The sequence below is a fragment of the Pelodiscus sinensis genome, unplaced genomic scaffold, assembly GCF_049634645.1.
Source record: "Pelodiscus sinensis isolate JC-2024 unplaced genomic scaffold, ASM4963464v1 ctg87, whole genome shotgun sequence".
Lineage (NCBI taxonomy): Eukaryota > Metazoa > Chordata > Testudines > Trionychidae > Pelodiscus > Pelodiscus sinensis.
The window spans coordinates 475,687-496,464 of NW_027466017.1; the positions used below are offsets into that span (position 1 = coordinate 475,687).

The 20,778-nt window shown below is 70.0% G+C and overlaps 1 protein-coding gene across 1 annotated transcript; it reads left to right on the plus strand.

Moving 5' to 3' along the window:
• Positions 1 to 895: 895 nt before the first annotated feature.
• On the plus strand, positions 896 to 20,773 carry PRRC2A (proline rich coiled-coil 2A; the record flags this gene model as incomplete). The annotated part of the gene is given in 39 exon segments (XM_075918309.1): positions 896 to 1,108; positions 5,860 to 6,032; positions 6,103 to 6,280; positions 6,367 to 6,466; positions 6,709 to 6,781; positions 8,556 to 8,699; positions 8,847 to 8,998; positions 9,113 to 9,192; positions 9,690 to 9,829; positions 9,910 to 10,000; positions 10,262 to 10,463; positions 11,198 to 11,621; positions 12,299 to 12,510; positions 13,027 to 13,083; positions 13,086 to 13,365; positions 14,323 to 14,411; positions 14,413 to 14,507; positions 14,676 to 15,778; positions 15,781 to 15,947; positions 15,949 to 16,247; positions 16,249 to 16,609; positions 16,611 to 16,646; positions 16,648 to 16,691; positions 16,770 to 16,804; positions 16,807 to 16,862; positions 16,864 to 16,957; positions 17,031 to 17,109; positions 17,219 to 17,540; positions 17,542 to 17,577; positions 17,697 to 17,800; positions 17,802 to 17,900; positions 17,982 to 18,138; positions 18,228 to 18,325; positions 19,064 to 19,166; positions 19,168 to 19,204; positions 19,276 to 19,343; positions 19,415 to 19,491; positions 20,600 to 20,634; positions 20,637 to 20,773. Coding segments are annotated over 38 exon segments (5,976 nt in total), but the record flags the coding sequence as incomplete, so codon positions are not given.
• Between the last annotated feature and the right edge of the window lie 5 nt (positions 20,774 to 20,778).

The window sequence follows — 20,778 nt, forward strand, 5'->3', positions numbered from 1 at the left end:
GTTGGGAAAATTGTTAATGGGCCTCTTCGATTTTTCAAATCCTGCACTAATGACAGGCCTTCCCCCCCCCCCCATCACAAACATACAAGCTCCCCCTCCTCAAATCAACTGGTTTTACTCTTCCTGAAGCCACTCCCCTTATGCAAATGAGCACATTACATTACCTGCACTGAAGGACATCAGAAGCCATTGGGTTTGTGCGGATGAGAAGGATCTCACGTCCGGCAGCTGAACGAGCCAGGAACCCTCCGATCCTTCGCGGACATGATGCAAACGGCCAATGCCGCTCCATACTCCCCGGGACATTACCGATCAGTTTATGCGAACTAACACGCTCTCCAGATAATCCAGTTTGGGATGCTATGTCAATGAGCCCCGAATTAACCCTTCCTGATTTCAGCACTCGCCTTCGATCCCACTGAACCTCCACCTTGCTTTTTATCAATCCCCGCTTCCTTCCTGCATACACTGTGCAAATAGAAAAGCGATTTTATGCCGCCACCACCCCTGCTTTTGCATGCAAAGGAGAGACAAGCAACTCTTTTCCCGTCCACAAACCTCTCCTCTTTTGCATACATGATGAAAACCAGAAAACGGTCTGAATCAGCGGTCTCAAGAGCCCCACCCCTTTGCATATATTATGCAAATCACGACACACCCCTGAATGACACTACTCCTTGGGGCAGGAATCCCTTCCCTTTGCATACATTATGCAAATCAAATCCTTCCTTAAATGCTAATAATCAAATGAGAGACACGTGCCACCTCTTTTTGCATAAATTATGCAAATTACCCGCCAGCCTCCTGGCTCTGGGCAGCCCCGCCCTTTTCCTCACTGACCTTTCCCCGCCCCTCCCATGCCGTAGCCCCGCCCCGACGCAGCGTGAGGGGGCGTGGCCTCTCTCGCGCCGCCGGGCCCAGGGACCCGGATGGCCGTTTAGTCGGTGCCTAGACGCCGAGGCTGCCACATCGGGCCCTGGAAAAAAAATAATAAAGCAAAGGGGGGGGGGGGACCCGCCGTAATCCGCATCCATCCTCCGTCTGGCGCCCCCATCCGCTCCCGGGAACCCCGTATCCGGAGAGAGCGGACCGAGCCCGATCCGGAGAGGTGCGTATCGAGCCGGTTCCGACCCGCTGGGCCGGGCTGGCGGCCCCTGAAAAGGGGGCGGGGCGGGGAGACAGGGCAGCCGGCTCGGCTGGAGCCGGTAGAACGTTCAGGCCTCCGCCATCTTGTCCCCGGCCCTCTCTTTCTCCCCCCCCCCCCCCCGTCTTCATCCGCATCCATCCGCCCTCGGGGGGGCCCCATCCGCCCCCTGCCACCCCCCAGCCCCCCGCAAATCGCTTCCTCTGCCCCCCCGCGGGGGCATTTGCCCCATGGGGGGCACCTGGGGTGACTCGCCAGCCCTCCCTCCGCAGAGCCTCCGAGAGGAGTGACTGTTGTGAGAGGGAGCAGCCCCCCCACCCCCAAACTTGGGGGGGTGAGGTCAGGGAGGGGTCACCGTGGGAGGGGACACAGTGGGGGGGGCTGGACCCTCCTTTGACCCCCCCCCACACATTTCAAAGCCACCCCACCATTTTAGAGGGGAATGGGAGGTTTTGGGGGGCCAGGGAAATCTGGGGGGGCTGGGCTGGGGGTGAGAGGTGGGGGGAAGGCAGCTGTCAAAACCCTGCCCCCCCCCAGTGGAACCCCCAAAATTAAATCCACTGGGGAAACCCCCCCTTCTGTGGGGGGTTTCATGGTACATTTGGAGGCGCAGTTTTGGGGTACCCCCCAAGCTGGGGGCCCCTGTTGCTGCCTCGGCAAGGGGTGAACCCCATTGTTTGTGCTTTTATTTCCCCCGGGGCACACAAACTTCAACTCTCATTTTGTGGGGGGGGGTGGAGCTTTCAAGGCCAATATTGGGGTGTCAGTGACATTTGGGGGTGCCGGTGGCCGCCACACCGGGGCTGCTTGTCATCAAGCCCTCTGATTTCTTTTTTTTCCCCCAGGGGTGCCCTAAAAAACCCAAAAATCAAACCCACTGTAAATGTATTATCTGACGGATGGGGTAAACCAAGTCTGAGATTTGGGGAATTGTTGAAATTTGGGGGGGGTGACTCGGGGAAAGAAATCCCTTCTTGTTCTCTCTCTAGAGCACCCTAAAACGTTTACGTCTCTCCCAAAGCCCAGCCCGTTTTGAGGGGGGCAGTAAGACATTTCCATGGCAAAATGTCATTGAAACGTGGGGGTATCCGACACCTTTCCTCATTCTGGGGAGCGGCGTTAGAGCGCAATAAACCCCCCTCTTTCCTTGGCAGCACCCCGGGATTTCTAAACCCCAGGGGGAATCCAGGTGCAGATTTTCAGGCGGTTAGCAAGGCTGGGGTGTTGCTGCAGTCTCGGTGTGGGGGACGGCTGGCTGGGTCGCCACCCTACAAATATTCTGCAAATAAATAGGAGTTGCTGAGGCTAAAACCGGGTTTGAATTAGCCGTAGCAGAAAAAAGACGATTTAAATGTTGCCGGCGTGGAAATTTGGGGGTGCGTTTTGAGGGGGGTGTTGGATAGCTTTACCCCTCGTTCCCTTCTTCCCTCCGGTGCCTTGCAAACGCTGTGGGTCACGTTTGGGGTGTGATGCAGGGAAGAGCTGTGTGTCACCCCCACAAAAATAAAGCCTGCGAAAAATGCACAGGGATATTTAGTTTTGGGGGGGCTGCTTCTGCTGCACCCCTGTCAGCACCGCCCTACGCATACCAGTTGAAGGAAATGACCACGGATCTGTTATCAATCTGATGGGCGGAGGTGATTGGTTTTGGGGGCATGAATTTGTATTTTATTTCTCTTTCTAATAAGGGCTGTGAATCTGGAGAGTGTTAATGGGGTAGAATCGAAATATCCCCCCACCTCTTTATAATCCCAAATGATGTGTATTCATGAGCTGATGATATTTCTTGAAGCGAAAGGTGGGGTGTGGCGGAGATTTGGTGGTTTATTTTTTAAACCAGGAAGGAAGTAAACTCATGATGGGTGTGAATTATTAATCAGTGTCCATTAGCTGCAGCCGCCTTTCTCGGTGGGGTTGATAATTGGCCCTGGATTAAAAGAAAAATGAGACCACAGTAAAGGTTATGTACGGGGCTGTGTATCGCAGCCATATTGGGGGGCGAATGGTAGGGATGGAATTGAAATTCCTGCCCCTTCTCTGGGTTGTGGGGGGCTGAGGGGGGGCAGCAGGCTGGCTAGCCGTCCTTATTTGATTTTCCTATCCAACGTGAGTGGGCACAAGTGGTGTGAATTCTCTTCTCGTGTGTCGTGCTAGAGCTGGGGCAGACGGTTAATTGAGCAGCGTTCTTAGGGTTACCCGAACATTTGGAAAGGGGAACAGCTAAAAAACGAGCTGGGGGGCGGTGGTCCCCCGACCTTTGGGGATCTGCATCGTGATGGGTGTAAGACGCCCAGCGAGAGCCGTGTTCGGTGCGCTCTGGGACCACCGGGAGAGGCTAATGCGAGAGCGCTGTGAATTCCATCTGCAGCGGGATTCGGGCTGCCCGCTACCTGCTCCCCTCCTTGTGGGGGTGACCCTAACATCAGACACGGGGGCATCTGTACTTTGGTCTCGCCTCACCGCGCGTGGCTGGAGCATCCATACCGGGGTCACGTTCCTCCGTCACGTGGGGAGCCAAACGGGTCCCATCGCCCGGGCGGAAGAATTCAGAGCAGCGTCCGGGGAGAACTTTCCGCCTCCCCAGACGAGTAATGCACCAAGGTCAGCATGCCCCGGGTCTCCGAGGGAGGCCCCCAAACGACACTTCCTGGAAAGCGACACAGGCACCCCGAAAGTTGCAGGGTGAGGATGGGAACAGGGCATTTGCAGAATGAAGTGTGGCTGTCCACGCCAGCATGCGGAGTCTGCCCTCCTCTCTCCTTCCTCCTCCGAGTTCAAGGCCTCTGCTGCCATCCCTCCGCCAAGCCACCCGTGGAAAGGCAGGTCCCCACCCGCTCGCAAAAGGGATGCTTGGCCCGCAACGTAACTTGCCGCCGTGTTGTGTCGGGCGTACCCCAGGATTTCGGAGCTGGGCGTGAATGGGATGTGTGTGCCGTGCCGTGCCGCGGTGAGGGGGGGCTGTATGTTTTCCTGGCTCAAGTGGACAGCTGTGAAGGGGCTAGTTATTGACCCCGCTTTTCTGTGGTGATCCACCGGTTTGTGGCACGGACGCTGGATTTCGCAGTGGTGGTGTGTACCAGGGATACCTCATCCTGCCCGGGCGGGAGAGATGGCCTCCATTTCTGTGCAGCGTGTGCGGGTTGTCAGCATTCTGTGTACCAATATCGTTTTGTATTCAACAGGGTACTTAGGGCGGGTGCCTTTTAAGCCTGATTCCTGGGAACAGCCCCCTTCTCTTTCTTCCTTAGCCATGTGCCAAAACAGGCGCTTGTGTTTCCTGGCCAGCCTGGCGTGACCTCGGTAACGCAGGGTACCCCCAACCCGTCCGAGGCGTGAGAGCCAGTGTTTACTCCGTAACGGGGTTGTTTCCCCTGCAAGCCCTAGCCATCTCTGTGGTCCCCGGTGTCTTGCTCAGAAACAGAGAGGTGTGAGCGACCCCCACACGCACCACGAACCCATTTGGAAGTGAACTGGAAGGTTGCACTGATGTGTAATGGATTGCACCGGACTTCGCATCACTCAATTGCCCGCTGCCGCATGGGTTAACCAGCTCGCCAGTTACTAAGCGCCTGGATTTTTTCCCCCTGGCCGGTTCTTGACAGCTAGTTTGTGTTGCTTCCTTCCTTCCCTCCTTGTCTGACAGCAGCGGGTCCCTGGATTTGTGTCTTCCCGGCCTTCCAGAATAGTCGTTGGGTTAGTGATAACTCTGCCCGGGTTGTAGAGGGATTGTCTTGGGAACGCCTCTCCCCGAGCCAGCTGGCATTTCGCTAGGCAGAGCAGAGCGCTGGTCTGTGCACGTTGGCGAGTTTGACACGGGTTTAGTGGTGCCCCGCTTTATTCTCGAGGGGCGCTCGTCTGTGTGCGGCGTGCGCTTGGGCTTTGCTTTTCCCTCTCACCAAACCTCCCCGTAATGCGCCTGCACTGGGGGAGGAGGGAACCTCTCCTTCCGGCTCCTCCGCCTTCCCCGGCCCTGCCCGGCTGGGTCTTCCGGCTCAGCCAGGAAGGGCGGGGATATGGGGCACGGTGATTGGCGAGAGCCCGTGCGCGGCTTTAGCTTTCGGCTGGAAACGGCTGCCGCTCCCGTGGCCAGACAGACGCCGCTCCTGCTTGGCGGGGCTGTGTGTTACAGCTGAGAGCCTGGGGGCGGGGGGGGGGGTTAGAACCGCGGGGCTGGGAATCATGATTCTTGTCCCCAGCTCTGGGGGGCTGGGCGGGCTGGCTCCAGGCAGCGTCAGGCTGGATTTCCCCATCTCCTGGGGCGAGCTGCACCTCCTAAAATCCACAGCTGCGCTGTCGGGGGGCCCTTGACCCCAGGCGTTTCAGCCGAGTCAGAGGGGCAGGCCGGGGTCCGGAGACAGGGCGCTGCCCTAGGAAGGAAACGGCCAGTTGCCTAAGGGCCACAGAACATGTTTGTTTGGACTGGCCAGGTCCGTTTCCTCTTCCCTTGCTTGCTGGGGGCTCCACAACTGGCCGCCCACGTGCGCTTTCCTGGGGCGGCGCTGGGGGGCACCTCGCCTGTGCTTGGGGAGGACTCTCCGAGCCAGACTTGTTTCCCCCCGGCGCTGGGGGGACCGGGGCATTGTGCTGCCAGGCCTTGGCGTTGCAGGGGGCCGGGGGGGCAGCGAGCGGGCGGGATCCCTGGGCCGGGTTCCGGCTCTGGCGGGGGGCGGCCCGGCCTCGGGGGTCTCTCACCGCCCCCCTCTTGTCGGCTGCAGACAGAGGCCCGTTTCGCGAGGAGCCAGGAGGAACCAGCGTACTCAATGACCTTCCAGCGCAATGTCAGATCGTTTGGGGCCAGCAGCAAAGGGGAAGGATGGCAAAAAGTACTCCTCGCTCAACCTGTTTGATACGTACAAGGGGAAGTCCTTAGAGATCCAGAAACCCACCGGTACGGGCCCCCGGCGGCGGGGGGGGGGACGGGGACGGGGGAGCAGGCCGTAACCCCTCTCTCCCCACAGTAGCCCCTCGGCATGGCTTGCAGAGTCTCGGGAAAGTTGCCACGGCCCGGCGCATGCCACCCCCTGCCAACCTGCCAAGCTTAAAAGCGGAGAACAAAGGCAATGACCCCAACGTCTCGCTAGTGCCAAAGGACGGGACAGGATGGGCAAGCAAGCAGGACCAGCCCGACCCAAAGAGGTGAGCGGCCTTTGCCTCGCCGGGGGTGGGGGGTGGGGGGCGACCTCCCCCCCACGGGCCTGCCTGATGGGTTCCCTCCCTCGCAGTACCGATGCCTCGACGCCTCAGCCGCCGGAATCGCAGTCGCCGCCGGCTACACAGACGCCTGCCTCGAGCCAGCCGAAACGACCCCCAGCAGCACCCGAGGTGAGGACGCTGCGGGGCGGGGGGCCGACGGGCACGGGCCAGCCAGCATCCAGGCTAGAGAACAAGGAGAGGTCCAACTCCCGGCTCCTTCCCTCCAGCCACTGGAACCCACTGCCCTCCCGGGGGGACCCAGGCATCCCGGCTGCCCTGCCAGTGGGAGCGGGTCGGTGTGCCGCACAGAACTGGGGGGTGGGGGGGCTGCAGGCCCCATCTCAGCCTAACCCGCCCCCTTTTGTTCTCAGAATCCCCCTACAGTAGCAAGCGGGGTAAAGTCTTGGGCACAGGCCAGCGTTACCCATGGAGCGCAAGGAGATGGTGAGTTGGTTTCCTGATTGGGGGGGGGGGGGGGGGGGAATGTCACACAGTGTTCACCTGTGGAACTCTCTGCCACTTGACATCATGGAGTCCAAGACCCGCAGAGGCTCAGACCTGTCCCTGCTGATGGGAGCCCTCCAGCCCTGTCCAGGGGATGCTAGAACCTGAGCCAGCTGCTGAGTCAGCCGTCAGGAAGGCCACAGCCACCCCATTGGGCCCAGAGACAGCCTAGGTGGGCCCTGGTGTGGCTCGGCCTGGCAGTTCCCTGCCTTGCTCCTCCAGCCTTGTGGGGGGGTGGTTGGTCCTCCCGAAGCCTGGAAATGAAACGCATGGGACCTCCGGGGTTGGAGCGTTGCCTCTTGCTTCTAGTGGCACAGGTGGGGATGGGGGGCTCCCCAGAGCCCTCAAGGTAGCGCCCCGTCGGCTGGGCAGGTCATAGAGCTGGGAGCTGTGCGGTCCAGCCCCCTGCCCAGAGCAGGAGCAGCCCAACTCAATCAGCCCAGCTGGGGCTTGGTCAGGCCAGGAATTAACCACCTCTAGGGACGGAGAGTCCACCCCTCCCTCGGGAACCCGGCCCAGCGCTTCCCACCCGCCTCGGGAGAGCGTTTGTCCTAATCTCCAAGCCAGACCCCCCCCCCGCAACTTGAGCCCGTCGCTCCTCGGAGAGTCCACCCCTCCCTAGGGAACCCGGCCCAGCGCTTCCCACCCGCCTCGGGAGATCGATTGTCCTAATCTCCAAGCCAGACCTCCCCCTGCAACTTGAGCCCGTCGCTCCTCGGAGAGTCCACCCCTCCCTAGGGATCCCGGCCCAGCGCTTCCCACCCGCCTCGGGAGAGCGATTGTCCTAATCTCCAAGCCAGACCCCCCCCCTGCAACTTGAGCCCGTCGCTCCTTGGAGAGTCCACCCCTCCCTCGGGAACCCGGCCCAGCACTTCCCACCCGCCTCGGGAAATCGATTGTCCATGGCTCCTCGGAGAGTCCACCCCTCCCTCGGGAACCCGGCCCAGCGCTTCCCACCCGCCTCGGGAGAGCGTTTGTCCTAATCTCCAAGCCAGACCCCCCCCTGCAACTTGAGCCCATGGCTCCTCGGAGAGTCCACCCCTCCCTAGGGAACCCGGCCCAGCGCTTCCCACCCGCCTCGGGAGAGCGTTTGTCCTAATCTCCAAGCCAGACCTCCCCCTGCAACTTGAGCCCATGGCTCCTTGGAGAGTCCACCCCTCCCTAGGGAACCCGGCCCAGCGCTTCCCACCCGCCTCGGGAGAGCGTTTGTCCTAATCTCCAAGCCAGACCCCCCCCTGCAACTTGAGCCCGTCGCTCCTCGGAGAGTCCACCGCTCCCTCGGGAACCCGGCCCAGCGCTTCCCACCCGCCTCGGGAGAGCGATTGTCCTAATCTCCAAGCCAGACCCCCCCCTGCAACTTGAGCCCATTGCGCCTTGTTCTGCTACCCGCCCCCCCGAGAACAGCCTCTTGGGAACCCCCCTCAGGGAGGCGCAGGCTGCTCTCGAATCCCCCCTCGCTCTCCACATCTTCCTTGAAACGCGGGGCCCAGAACTGGCCACAATCCTCCAGCCGAGGCCTGAGCGGCGCCGAGCAGAGCGGGAGAACGACTCCGCGGATCAGGCCCACAACACGCCCGGTCATGCCGCCTAGAATCACGTTGGCTTTTCCCGCGGCAGCGTCCCACGGCTGGCTGCTACGTAGGAGTGGCCCACTGCCCCCCAGCTCCCTGCCTGCCTAGAGAGCTGGGCTGACGGGCCCCCCCTCTCCCCGCAGGTGGAAAGGGATCAAGCCTACTGTCGCGATTCTCTCGCGAGGAATTTCCGACCCTGCAGGCGGCTGGAGACCAGGACAAAGCGGGCAAAGAAAGGGACGCTACCGATGCATCGTATGGGCCCGGACCAAACCTCCGCCCCCAGAGTGAGCCCCCCCCGGCGGGCAGGGGAGGGGGGCGCAAGGGGAGGAGCCATGAACCCAGGCAAACCTGGCCTCACCCGTCCCCTGCCTGCCGGGCGGGGGGCAGCCGGAGGCCTTGTTCCAGCCTCACCCGTCCCTTTTCCTTTGCAGACGCGACGAGCTGGCGGGATGGCGGCGGGCGGGGCACTGACGGGGAGGTGCCCGAGCAGCACCCTGGAGCCCCCGAGGGGCGGGCCGGGGTGGGCGCCCAGCCCTCCGCCCCGCCCCACTTCCCTCCCTACCGGGGGATGATGCCACCATTCGTGAGTGTCCGGGGCAGGGGGCGGGATGAGGTTGGGGGGCGGGACCAGAGCTGAGGAGGGGTACAACCCCCCCCCCCAGCACTGGAACTGCTCCAACGGCCGGTCTCCTTGCAGATGTACCCCCCGTACCTCCCGTTCCCACCTCCGTACGGGCCGCAGGGACCCTACCGCTACCCCACGCCGGAGGCACAGAGGTGAGTGGGGGGTGAGGTCTTGGGGCTGCAGCCAGGGGGGCTGGTCCTGGGAGCAGTGGCTAGTGGTTAGAGCAGGGAGGCTGGGTGCCGGGGGGCTGGGTTCTCTCTCAACTCTGGGAGGGGAGCGGGGGCTAGTGGTTAGAGCGGGGAGGCTGGGTGCCAGGGGGCTGGGTTCTCTCTCAACTCTGGGAGGGGAGCGGGGGCTAGTGGTTAGAGCGGGGAGGCTGGGAGCCGGGGGGCTGGGTTCTCTCTCAACTCTGGGAGGGGAGCGGGGGCTAGTGGTTAGAGCGGGGAGGCTGGGAGCCAGGATGCCTGGGGTCTCGCCTGGCTCTGTGACAGGAGTGGGGGCTAGTGGTTGGGGGGGAGGGGTTTGGTTACCTGGACTCCTGGCTTCTCCCCCCGGCCCTGGGAGGGGAGCGGTGGCTAGTGGTTAGAGCGGCGCTGGGACGCTGGGTTCTGTGCCCCGCCCATCTGTGGTTCTCGTCCCCTGCCCCCAGGTTCCCGCGCCTGGCGGGGCCCCGCCCCTCACAGCCCCCGCCGCGCCTGGTGGAGCCGGTGAGCCGCCCGCCCGTGCTCAAGCAGGACGACCTGAAGGAGTTTGACGAGCTGGACCAGGAGAACGACGATGGCTGGGCAGGTAGCGCCGGGCTGGGGGGGGCGAAGGCCAGGCTGGGGGGGTCCCCGCGGGCAGGGTCTGACTGCCTCTCTGCTGGCCAGGCGCCCACGAGGAGGTGGATTACACCGAGAAGCTGAAATTCAGCGATGAAGAGGACGGCAAGGAGTCTGACGAGGAAGGGGCTGAGAAACGGTAAGGGGGCGGGGGCTGGCCCCACTGCGCCCCCCTTCACCTCTGCCCTGCCGTGCCCCCACCACACCCCCCTGCCCTGGCCTCCTTCCCCCCCGCATCTCGTCCCTGCCACACCCCCCCTTCGTCCTGGCCTCAGCCCCCGTCGCTCCCCCTTTCCTCTGCCCCCCCAACTCGGACCCACCACCCCACATCCATACCCCCAGCCCTGGCCCCCCGACGACCTCTCTGCACCCTTGGCTGAGCCCTGTCCTCTGCCCCCAGCCAGGACAGCGAGGGGCCGGGCCCCGACAGCAGGAAGCCCAGCGGCCCCACGGAGGAGCAGCCCCCTGTCAAGGCAGCCTGGGCCGAGGGCTCCCAGCCCCCAGAGGCGGCCAAGGAACCGCCTGCTGCCCCCGCGCCTCGCCCCCCGCCGCCGCCCCCACCCCCCAACCGGGGCAACTGGGGGCAGCCCAACGACTTCCCAGTGAGTAGGGGGGGCATTCCGGGGCGGATGGGGAGGGGAGGGGAGGGGCCGCTTGCTGTCACTGGCACGGGCTCTGGGGGGCAGCTGGGGGCCGGGGAGCAGAGGTGCAAGGGTTTGGCTAGTGCCCTGGGGCAAGGGGGTTGGGCTATGGGGCTAGTACTACTGGGGGGAGTGGACAGCCCCCGAGCCTGGCGGCCTGCCCCAGGGGAGGGGCCATGAGCTTCTGAGCACCCAGAGGGAGGGGCACGTTGCCTGTTGGCCAGTGGGAGCTGGGGGCGGGGTCAGTGCCCGGGGGGGCGCCCAGGGATCATGTCTTAGGGGGGGGGGATATCGAGGCGGGCTGTGGGGGATGGGGGGCGGCGTCAGTGCCCGGGGGGGCGCCCAGGGATCACGTCTTGGGGGCGGGGGATATCGAGGCGGGCTGTGGGGGATGGGGGGCGGGGTCAGTGCCCGGGGGGGCGCCCAGGGATCATGTCTTAGGGGCGGGGGATATCGAGGCGGGCGGTGGGGGATGGGGGGCGGGGTCAGTGCCCGGGGGGGCGCCCAGGGATCACGTCTTGGGGGCGGGGGATATCGAGGCGGGCGGTGGGGGATGGGGGGCGGGGTCAGTGCCCGGGGGGGCGCCCAGGGATCACGTCTTAGGGGCGGGGGATATCGAGGCGGGTGGTGGGGGACGGGGGCGGAGTCCGGGGCCCGCGCGGAGGCCCGGCCGCCCCTGAGCCGGCTGCCCGCAGGGCCGGGCGGCGGCGGCGGAGGACGAGGACGAGGCCTGGCGGCAGCGGCGCAAACAGTCCTCCTCGGAGATCTCGGCGGCGGTGGAGCGGGCGCGGCGGCGGCGGGAGGAGGAGGAGCGGCGCATGCAGGAGGAGCGCCGGGCCGCCTGCGCCGAGAAGCTCAAGCGCCTGGACGAGAAGTTCGGGGCCCCCGACAAGCGCCTCAAAGCCGAGTCCCCCAAGGACGCACCGGCCCCCCCGCCACTGCCGGCCCCGGCCGCCAGCCCCCCGGCCCCTGCCCCCCCGGCCCCCGCCCCGCCGGCGCCAGCCCCGGCCCCAGCCCCCGCCCCGCCGGAGGAGGCCAGAGACCCGGAGGAGCCTGACCCGGCCGGCCGACCCCACAGCCGCCGCGGCAGCACCAGCGGCAGCTTCGACACCGGGGCAGGTAGGAGCTTCCTGCCCCACAGGGTCGGGGGGGCCTTACCATGTGGGGCTTGTCTGGGGGGCCCCCTGCCCCATGGGGCCTGTGTCTGGAAGGGGGGGCCCCCTGCCCCGTGGGGTCTGTGTCTGGAAGGGGGGGCCTCTGCCCCATGGGGCCTGTGTCGGAGGGGGGGCCTTTGCCCCGTGGGGCCTGTGGCTGGGGGGGGCCTTGCCATGTGGGGCCTGCGGCTGGGGGGGCCTGCCCCACGGGGGCCTCTGCCCCATGGGGCCTGTGTTGGGGGGGGCCTTGCCGTGTGGGGCCTGCGGCTGGGGGGGCCTGCCCCACGGGGGCCTCTGCCCCATGGGGCCTGTGTTGGGGGGGGCCTTGCCGTGTTGGGGGGCCTCTGCCCCATGGGGCTTGTGTCTGGGGGGGCCCTCTGCCCCATGGGGCCTGTGTCTGGAAGGGGGGGCCTCTGCCCCATGGTGCCTGTGTCTGGAAGGGGGGGCCTCTGCCCCATGGTGCCTGTGTCTGGAAGGGGGGGCCTCTGCCCCATGGTGCCTGTGTCTGGAAGGGGGGCCTCTGCCCCATGGGGCCTGTGTTGGGGGGGGCCTTGCCGTGTGGGGCCTGTGTCTGGGGGGACCCAGGGTGGCTGCCGAGCAGAAATGTCGTGTCCAGTAACAGGGCCTCTTCTTGTGCCCCAGCTGAGCCCCCCGCGGCGCCTGCCCCCCAGGAGGTGCCCGAGGTCGTGGAGGAGCCGGTGCCGCCCCCCGCCCCCCCTGCCGCCCCCGCCATTGCTGCCCCCAAGCCGGAGCCCAAGGGCGAGAGCGTGGTGCCCCCACGCCAGGCGCCCCCGGCCCAGGGCTACTCCAAGTACCAGAAGTCTCTGCCGCCCCGGTTCCAGCGGCAGCAGCAGGTAACGGTGCTGGGCCGGCGGGGGGAGTTGGGGGGCTAGCGCCACGGGGAGCCGAGGAGGGGGCCCTGGGGAGGAGGCATGGCGGGAAGGGAGGTTCTGGGGGGGCGTCCAGCAGGGTAGGTGCTAGGTGCTGTGGGGGGGAGGGGCCGGGGCCAACAAGGGGGGTGCGTGGGGCGCTGTGGGAGGGGCCGGGGGCACCACAGGAGAGGGGTGCTAGGAGGGGGAGGGGCCGACGAGGGGTGCCCGGGGTGCTGCGGGAGGGGGATGGGGCCGACAAGGGGTGCCTGGGGTGCTAGGAGGGGGATGGGGCCGACAAGGGGCGCCCGGGGTGCTGCGGGAGGGGGAGGGGCCGACGAGGGGTGCCCGGGGTGCTGCGGGAGGAGGGGGAGGGGCCGACGAGGGGTGCCCGGGGTGCTGCGGGAGGAGGGGGAGGGGCCGACGAGGGGTGCTGGGGGAGGGGCCGAGCGGCGCCCGGCGGTGCCCTAACCCCCCCCCCCCCCCCCCCGGTACCCGCAGGAGCAGTTGCTGAAGCAGCAGCAGCAGTGGCAGCAGCAGCACGGGGCCCCCCCCGGCGCCCGCCCCCCCCCCAGCAGCAGGGGGCAGTCGCCTCCCTGGCAGGCCTGGGCCCCTCGCCCGGCGTCCATCCTCCACAGGGGGCGGGACAGCCGCCGGCCCCGCCCCCCCAGCAGCAGGCCCCGCCCAAGGCGCTGTACCCCGGCTCCATGGGGCGCCCCCCGCCCCTGCCGCAGATGAACTTCGACCCCCGCTGGATGATGATCTCGCCCTACATGGACCCGCGCATGATGCAGGGGCGCCCGCCCATGGACTTCTACCCGCCCGGCGTGCACCCCTCCGGTGAGCCCCGCCCCTCCCCGCGGCCCCGCCCACCCCGCTCATGTGACCTGTTCCACCCGCCAACGCTCCCCAGCCTGTGCGCTGACCCTGCCCCCGCCCGGCGTGCACCCCTCCGGTGAGCCCCGCCCCTCCCCGCAGCCCCGCCCACCCCGCTCATGTGACCTGTTCCACCCGCCGACGCTCCCCAGCCTGTGCGCTGACCCTGCCCCCGCCCGGCGTGCACCCCTCCGGTGAGCCCCGCCCCCCCCCCCCCGCGGCCCCGCCCCCTGCTCATGTGACCTGTTCCACCCGCCGACGCTCCCCAGCCTGTGCGCTGACCCTGCCCCCGCCCGGCGTGCACCCCTCCGGTGAGCCCCGCCCCCCCCCGCGGCCCCGCCCACCCCGCTCATGTGACCTGTTCCACCCGCCGACACTCCCCCAGCCTGTGCGCTGACCCTGCCCCCGCCCGGCGTGCACCCCTCCGGTGAGCCCCGCCCCCCCCCGCGGCCCCGCCCACCTGCTCATGTGACCTGTTCCACCCGCCGACGCTCCCCCAGCCTGTGCGCTGACCCTGCCCCCGCCCGGCGTGCACCCCTCCGGTGAGCCCCGCCCCTCCCCGCGGCCCCGCCCCCCTGCTCATGTGACCTGTTCCACCCGCCGACGCTCCCCAGCCTGTGCGCTGACCCTGCCCCCGCCTGGTGTGCACCCCTCCGGTGAGCCCCGCCCCTCCCCGCGGCCCCGCCCACCCCGCTCATGTGACCTGTTCCACCCGCCGACGCTCCCCCAGCCTGTGCGCTGCCCCTGCCCCCGCCCGGCGTGCACCCCTCCGGTGAGCCCCGCCCCTCCCCGCGGCCCCGCCCACCCCGCTCATGTGACCTGTTCCACCCGCCGACGCTCCCCCAGCCTGTGCGCTGACCCTGCCCCCGCCAGGCGCGGGGGGTCTGACGGGTGCTCTCCTTCCCCCCCCCCCCCCCCCAGGGCTGCTGCCCCGGGAGCGCTCGGACAGCGGGGGCTCCGGCTCGGAGCCGATGGAGCGCCACCCCCAGATGCTGCGGGAGCGGGGCACCCCCCCCCGTGGACCCCAAGCTGGCCTGGGCCGGGGACGTCTTCGCCACCGACCCGCGGCCCCTCCGGCAGCCGGACGAGGAGGAGAAGGGCCTGCGGTGAGCGGGGCCGGGGGTTGTGGGACGGCGGGGCGGGGCCGGGGGTTGTGGGGCGGAGGGGCCGGGCCAGGGGTTGTGGGGCGGGGGGGCCGGGCCAGGGGTTGTGGGGCGGAGGGGCCGGGCCTGGGCCTGAGAACTCTGTGCTGACGCCCCCTTCTCTGCCCCCAGGAGCGAGACGCCCCCCGTCCGCCTGCGGGAAGCCGCCGCCCCCCAGCCCTACGGGGGCAGCTACCCGGCCTTCGCCGAGAACGGCGCCCCGGCCCCACTGCACCGCTTCCCGGGGGACGAGCCCCGCCCGGGGGGGCCCTGGCCCGCCGGCCTCGCCCTGCCCCCCACGGCCGCAGGGGAGCTAGCCAGGAACGGGCGCCCCGAGACGCCGGCCCTGCCCCAACCGCGCCTGCCGGCTGAGGAGGCCCCCAACGCCGGGGAGCCGCTCAGGGGCCCTGGCCCCAAGGAGCCCCCGGCAGCGCCCAAGAAGCCCCCCAAAGAGGAGCCGGCCCTGGCCCCCAAGCAGGAGCCGGCACTGCCCCCCAAGGAGGAGGCGCCGCGCCGGGCCGAGCGCCCCACCCGCCAGCCCCACGACTTCCACCGGCCCCCGCGGCGCGAGGCCAAGACAGAGACCCGCTGGGGGCCCCGGCCGGGCAGCAGCCGGCGCGCAGAGGAGCCCCCCCGCAGGGCCGGGCCCATCAAGAAACCGGCGCCCCCCAAGGAAGAGGCCGAGGAGCCGCGGGCCAAGCCCAAAGAGAGCGGGGAGCCCCCGGGCGCCAAGCCGGAGCCCCCGCCCGGCCCCAAGGAGCCCCTCAAGCCGGGCAAGGAGGCCAAAGCCAAGGCGCTGGTGAACGGCAGCGTGGCCGGGCCGCCCAAGGAGCCACAGGGGGCGCTGTCGCCCACCCGCCGGCGCCGGGAGTGCCCCTACGAGCGCGGGGGCGGCGGCGGCTACATGGGGCGGGGGCGCGCCCGGGGGCGGGGCGAGTACTTCGCCCGGGGCCGTGGCTTCCGAGGCGCCTACAGCGGGCGCGGCCGGGGCAGCGGGGGCCGGGGCCGCAGCAGGGAGTTCCGCAGCTACCGGGAGCCCTTCTACCGGCTGGAGGAGGGGGCGGGGCCGGCGGGGGGCGTGGCCGGCAGCCGGCCCCGCAATGCCAGCGAGACCCGCAGCGAGGGCTCCGAGTACGAGGAGCTGCCCAAGCGGCGGCGCCAGCGCGGCTCGGAGACCGGCAGCGAGACCCACGAGAGCGCCAGCGACGTGGCCCATTCGGACAAGGAGGCGGCGCCGCCCCCCGCCCGCCAGGGGGGGAGCGGCACCGGGGCGGGCCCGCCCTGTCCCGCTTCGCCGACAAGATCCCGCCCCGCCTGGCGGAGCCGGGCCCCCGCGGCGCCCGCGTCTTCACCCCCCGGGGCGTGCCCTCGCGCCGCGGCCGGGGAGGGGGGCGCCCCCCCGCCCGGCACCTGGAGCCCCCCGGCAAAGGCCCCGCTGGGGAAGAAGCTGGAGCCGGAGGCGGTGCCGGAGCCGCCCAGCAAGGAGAAAGCAGCGCCGGGGCCCCCTGTCCTGCTGCCGGAGGAGGCGCCCGGCTTCCAGGGCCCCCCCAAGCTCCAGGGGCCGCCCCCCAACGGCACAGCGGAGCGCGGCTTCGAGCGGCCCCCCCGGCGGCGGCGCCACGGCCGGGCGCAGCACCAGGACAAGCCGCCCCGCTTCCGGCGGCTGAAGCAGGAGCGGGAGAACGCGGCCCGGCTCAACGGGGAGCCGCGGGCCGGGGGCCCGGCCCTACCCGCCCCCGCCGGCCCCGGCCGAGGAGACGGCCGCCCGGCGCGCCGCCGGCACCAAGTCCCCCGACCTGTCCAACCAGAACTCGGACCAGGCCAACGAGGAGTGGGAGACGGCCTCGGAGAGCAGCGACTTCACGGAGCGCCGGGGCGCCAAGGAGCCGGGGGCCCCCCCGGGCCAGGCCTTCCTCAAGGGGGGCGGCGCCCCGGTGCTGGGGGGCCGGGCGCCCGGCCCCGACCTGAGCCTCGCCCAGCGCAAGGAGATGTCCAAGCGCAGCTTCTCCAGCCAGCGGCCCAGCATGGAGCGGCAGAACCGGCGCAGCAACCCCGGGCCCGGCAGCGGGGGGCAAGGCCGGGGGCCGCGGCGGGGCGGGCGGCGGGGCGCGGCGACAAGAGGAGCTGGCCATCGCCCCGGAACCGCAGGTGTGGGGCCGCCCCGGGGGGGGCGGGGGGGCCGGGCCGGGGGCCCAGCCGCCCTCCCTAACCTCGCTCTGCCCCCAGCCGGCCGGTGGAGGAGCGGCCCCCGGGGCTCAGCCTGCGCCCGCGCCCAGCGCCAGCGCCGTGTACCGCCTGGACCGCCTCGTGCCCAGCGACCCCCGCCGGCATCCAGCAGGCCCTGGCGGAGCTGAGCAGCCGGCACGGCGCCCGCGCCAAGCAGCAGCCCCTGCCCCCCGGCGCCTACGGCCCAGGTAGCGCCCGCCCCCTCCCCCTCCCCCGCCTGCCCCTCCGCTCCGGCGCCCCACTCACCCCCCTCTCTTCCAGAGCCGCCCTTCCTGGCCAAGGCCCCGCTGCTGCCCTCCGACTTGGCCAAGCGCCGCGGACCGGCCCCACAAGCAAGAGCGTGAGGGGCTGGCGGGAGACGGCGGGGGGGGGCTGGCGGGAGACGGGGGGGGGGCTGGCGGGAGAGGGGGGGGGGGCGCTGGCGGGAGACGGGGGGGGGCTGGCGGGAGGGGGGGGGGGCGCTGGCGGGAGACGGGAGGGCCCCTCTCCCCCGGCGCTTGGTTAACGTTTCTTCTCTTCTCCCCCCGCAGGACGGGCCGAGGCCCCCCACAGGACCCGCCGGGCCCCCCTGGAGCCGCGAGGCCGGAGCAGCTCCTCCGAGGGGACTGGCGCCCCGCATCTGGAACCGGGCTGCCAGCCAGTACGGAGCCGGGGGGGCGTGGGAGGGCAGTTTGGGGGGGCTGCTGCTGGCCCCCTCCCCCAACTCTGCCCTCTCTCCCAGGTGCCCCCCGGAAAAGCTACCGGCCCAGATCCGTGGAGCCCTGGCTGGACCCCCTTACAAGCCTTTGAGGACGGCGCTGGCACGGAGGTGAGGGGCAGGAGGGCAGCAGTGGGGGGCTCTCCCCGGGCAGGCAGGGCTGCCCCGTGGCCCCAGGGCGCAGGGCGGGGGCAGTGCCAGCTGGCCCCTAACCCTGCCCCCCCCCCCAGATGAGCCAGTCGGACAGCGGGGTGGATCTGAGCAGCGACTCCCAGGTCTCGTCAGCCACCTGCAGCCAGCGCAGCTCCCCCGACGGCGGCCTCAAGGCGACCCCCGGGGAGCCCGGGGCCCCCCGCAGCTGAGGGGGCGGAGCCCAGGGAGCCGGGCCGGAGGGCAGCGCCCCCAACAGCGCCAGCGCGCCCGCGGACAGGAAGGTAGGAGAGGGGCTGACCGGGGGGCGGGGGGGGGCCGGGGGCTGGGCTGGGGGTGGACACTGACCCCTCTCTCCCCGGCAGACCGGCAGCCCCCCAGCGCCGCCCCGGGGCCCCCTCGGCCCCCGGCGCCATCGGGACGGAGCGCTCGCAGCGAGCCGAGCTGGCCAGGGAGAGCGGGGGGCCCGGCCCGGAGCCCGTGGGCCAGCGCCCCCCCAGCCACTTCGGGGCCAGCGCCAAGGTGAGTGCGCCCCGGGCCTGGCGGGGAGGGGCGGGGATCTCGGGGGGGGGGGGGTCACCACCGTTCTCACCTGCCCTTCGTCCCCCCAGGACACGGACCTGGGGCTGCTGGTGAGCGAGGGCAGCAAACCTGGCCCCCAGGCCCCTGCCAGTGTGGACGGGGTGAGTCCCAGTGGGGCTCGGGGGGGGTTGGGACTAGTCCCTGGACCTCTGAGTCCCGGCCAGGCTCAGGAGGGGGGTGGGGGGCTGGTTCCAGGACCCCTGGGTCCCGGCAGGGGGAGGGTCCAGGTCCTGGCGGGGCTCGGGGGGGGGGGCCTGGTTCCAGGACCCCTGGGTCCTGGTGGGGGGAGGGTCCAGGTCCTGGTGGGGCTCAGGACGGGGGGGGGGCTGGTTCCAGGACCCCTGGGTCCCGGGCGGGGGGGGGAGGGTCCAGGTCCTGGTGGGGCTCAGGAGGGGGGGGGGTGGGCTGGTTCCAGGACCCCTGGGTCCCGGCCGGGGGAGGGTCCAGGTCCCAGTGGGCTCGGGGGGGGGCTGGTTCCAGGACCCCTGGTCCCGGCCGGGGGAGGGTCCAGGTCCTGGCGGGGCTCAGGAGGGAGGGAGGGGGGCTGGTTCCAGGACCCCTGGGTCCTGGCCGGGGGAGGGTCCAGGTCCTGGTGGGGCTCAGGAGGGGGGGGGGTGGGCTGGTTCCAGGACCCCTGGGTCCCGGCGGGGGGGGGAGGGTCCAGGTCCCGGTGGGGCTCGGGGGGGGCTGGTTCCAGGACCCCCTGGGTCCCGGCGGGGGGGGGGGAGGGTCCAGGTCCCGGTGGGGCTCGGGGGGGGGCTGGTTCCAGGACCCCTGGGTCCCGGCGGGGGGGGGAGGGTCCAGGTCCCGGCGCGTGGGACCGTGGGGGGCCGGGCGCCCCTCTCACCTGCCGTTCTCTCCCCAGCCGTCGGCCCCGCCCCCGGGAGTGGGAGCTGCTCCCGCCGCCCCGCCCCGCCCCCGGGCGACCCGGCGAGCCCCGAGCCTTGGCCCCGGCACCGGCCGCCTGCCCCCTCCGGCCTCCCCACGGAGCTGGCGGCGTTCTCAGGTAGGGGGGCGCCGGAGGGACTGGGGGGCCGTGGGGCCGGCCGGGTCTGACCGCTCCTGTTCCCCCCACAGGTGAGAGGGGGCAGAGCCAGCGGCCCTACCCTGAGCTCCTCTACGGCAGCCAGCCCGGCGTGGCCCAGGTACCCTCCCGCGGCTGGGGCGGGCGGGGCGGGCGGGTGGGGCTGGCCTCTGGCTGACCTGTGCCCCCCAGCAGGTGCCCAGCGCCCCCGTGGAGTCCCAGCTCAGCGGCAGCTTCCGCCCGGGCACCCCTTCTCTGCAGCCCTACAGGTAAGGGGGCCCCCGGCCCCCCAGGGAACCGGCCCCCCGCCAGCGCCAGCCAGGGGTCCTCCAGGAACCTGCCCCCCACCCCCAGCCAGGGACCCCCCCAGGAACCTGCCCCCACCCCCCAGCCAGGGACCCCCCAGGAACCTGCCCCCCACCCCCCGCCTGCCCTAGGGAACCTGCCCCCACCCCCCAGCCAGGGACACCCCAGGAACCTGCCCCCCACCCCCTGCCTGCCCTAGGGAACCTGCCCCCACCCCCAGCCAGGGACACCCCAGGAACCTGCCCCCCACCCCCCGCCTGCCCTAGGGAACCCGCCCCCCACCTCCCAGCCAGGGGTCCTCCAGGAACCTGCCCCCCATCCCCCGCCTGCCTTAGGGAACCTGCCCCCACCCCAGCCAGGGACACCCCAGGAACCTGCCCCCACCCCCCGCCTGCCCTAGGGAACCTGCCCCCCACCTCCTAGCCAGGGACACCCCAGGAACCTGCCCCCCACCCCCCGCCTGCCCTAGGGAACCTGCCCCCCACCAGCACACCCAGCCAGGGGTCCTCCAAAGAAACCCCCCTGCCTACCCTAGGGATCCCCTAGGAACCTGCCCCCTCTCCCTCCTCCACCTGCCCTAGGGAACCTGCCCCCCACCACCCAGCCAGGGGTTTTCAGGAACCTGCCTCCCCCCACCTGCCCTAAGGAACTTGCCCCCCACCAGCACACCCAGCCAGGGGTTCTCTAAAGAGCCCCCCCTCCTTCCCCCCGCGCCAGTGTCCAGCCAGGGGTTCTCCAGGAACCTGCCCACCCCCCCACCACCCGCCCTAGGGAACCTGCCCCCCACCAGCACACCCAGCCAGGGAACCCCCAGGAACCTGCCCCCACCCCCACCCCGCCTAGGGAACTTGCCCCCACCCCCCACCCGCCCTAGGGAACCTGCCCCCCACCAGCACACCCAGCCAGGGGTCCTCCAAAGAACCCCCCCCCCACCAGTGTCCAGCCAGGGGTTCTCCAGGAACCTGCCCCCCCAGCGCCCCAGCCACGTGTCCTCCAGGAAGCAGCCCCCCCGCCTGCCCAGGGAGCCGCCTGCCCCGGAAGGGCCCGGCCCTGACGCGCTTTTCTCCGCAGGTCCCAGCACCTGTTCCTGCAGCCGGGCCCGGCCCCGGCTCCCCCGTCCTGCCCGGCTCGGCCCTGCTCTCGGGGGTGGCCCTCAAGGGCCAGTACGTGGAGTTCTCGGCCCTGCCCTACCCGCCGGCGCCCCCCTTCCTCTACAGCCCCCCCTTCTGCGCCAGCCAGCTGGGCCCCGA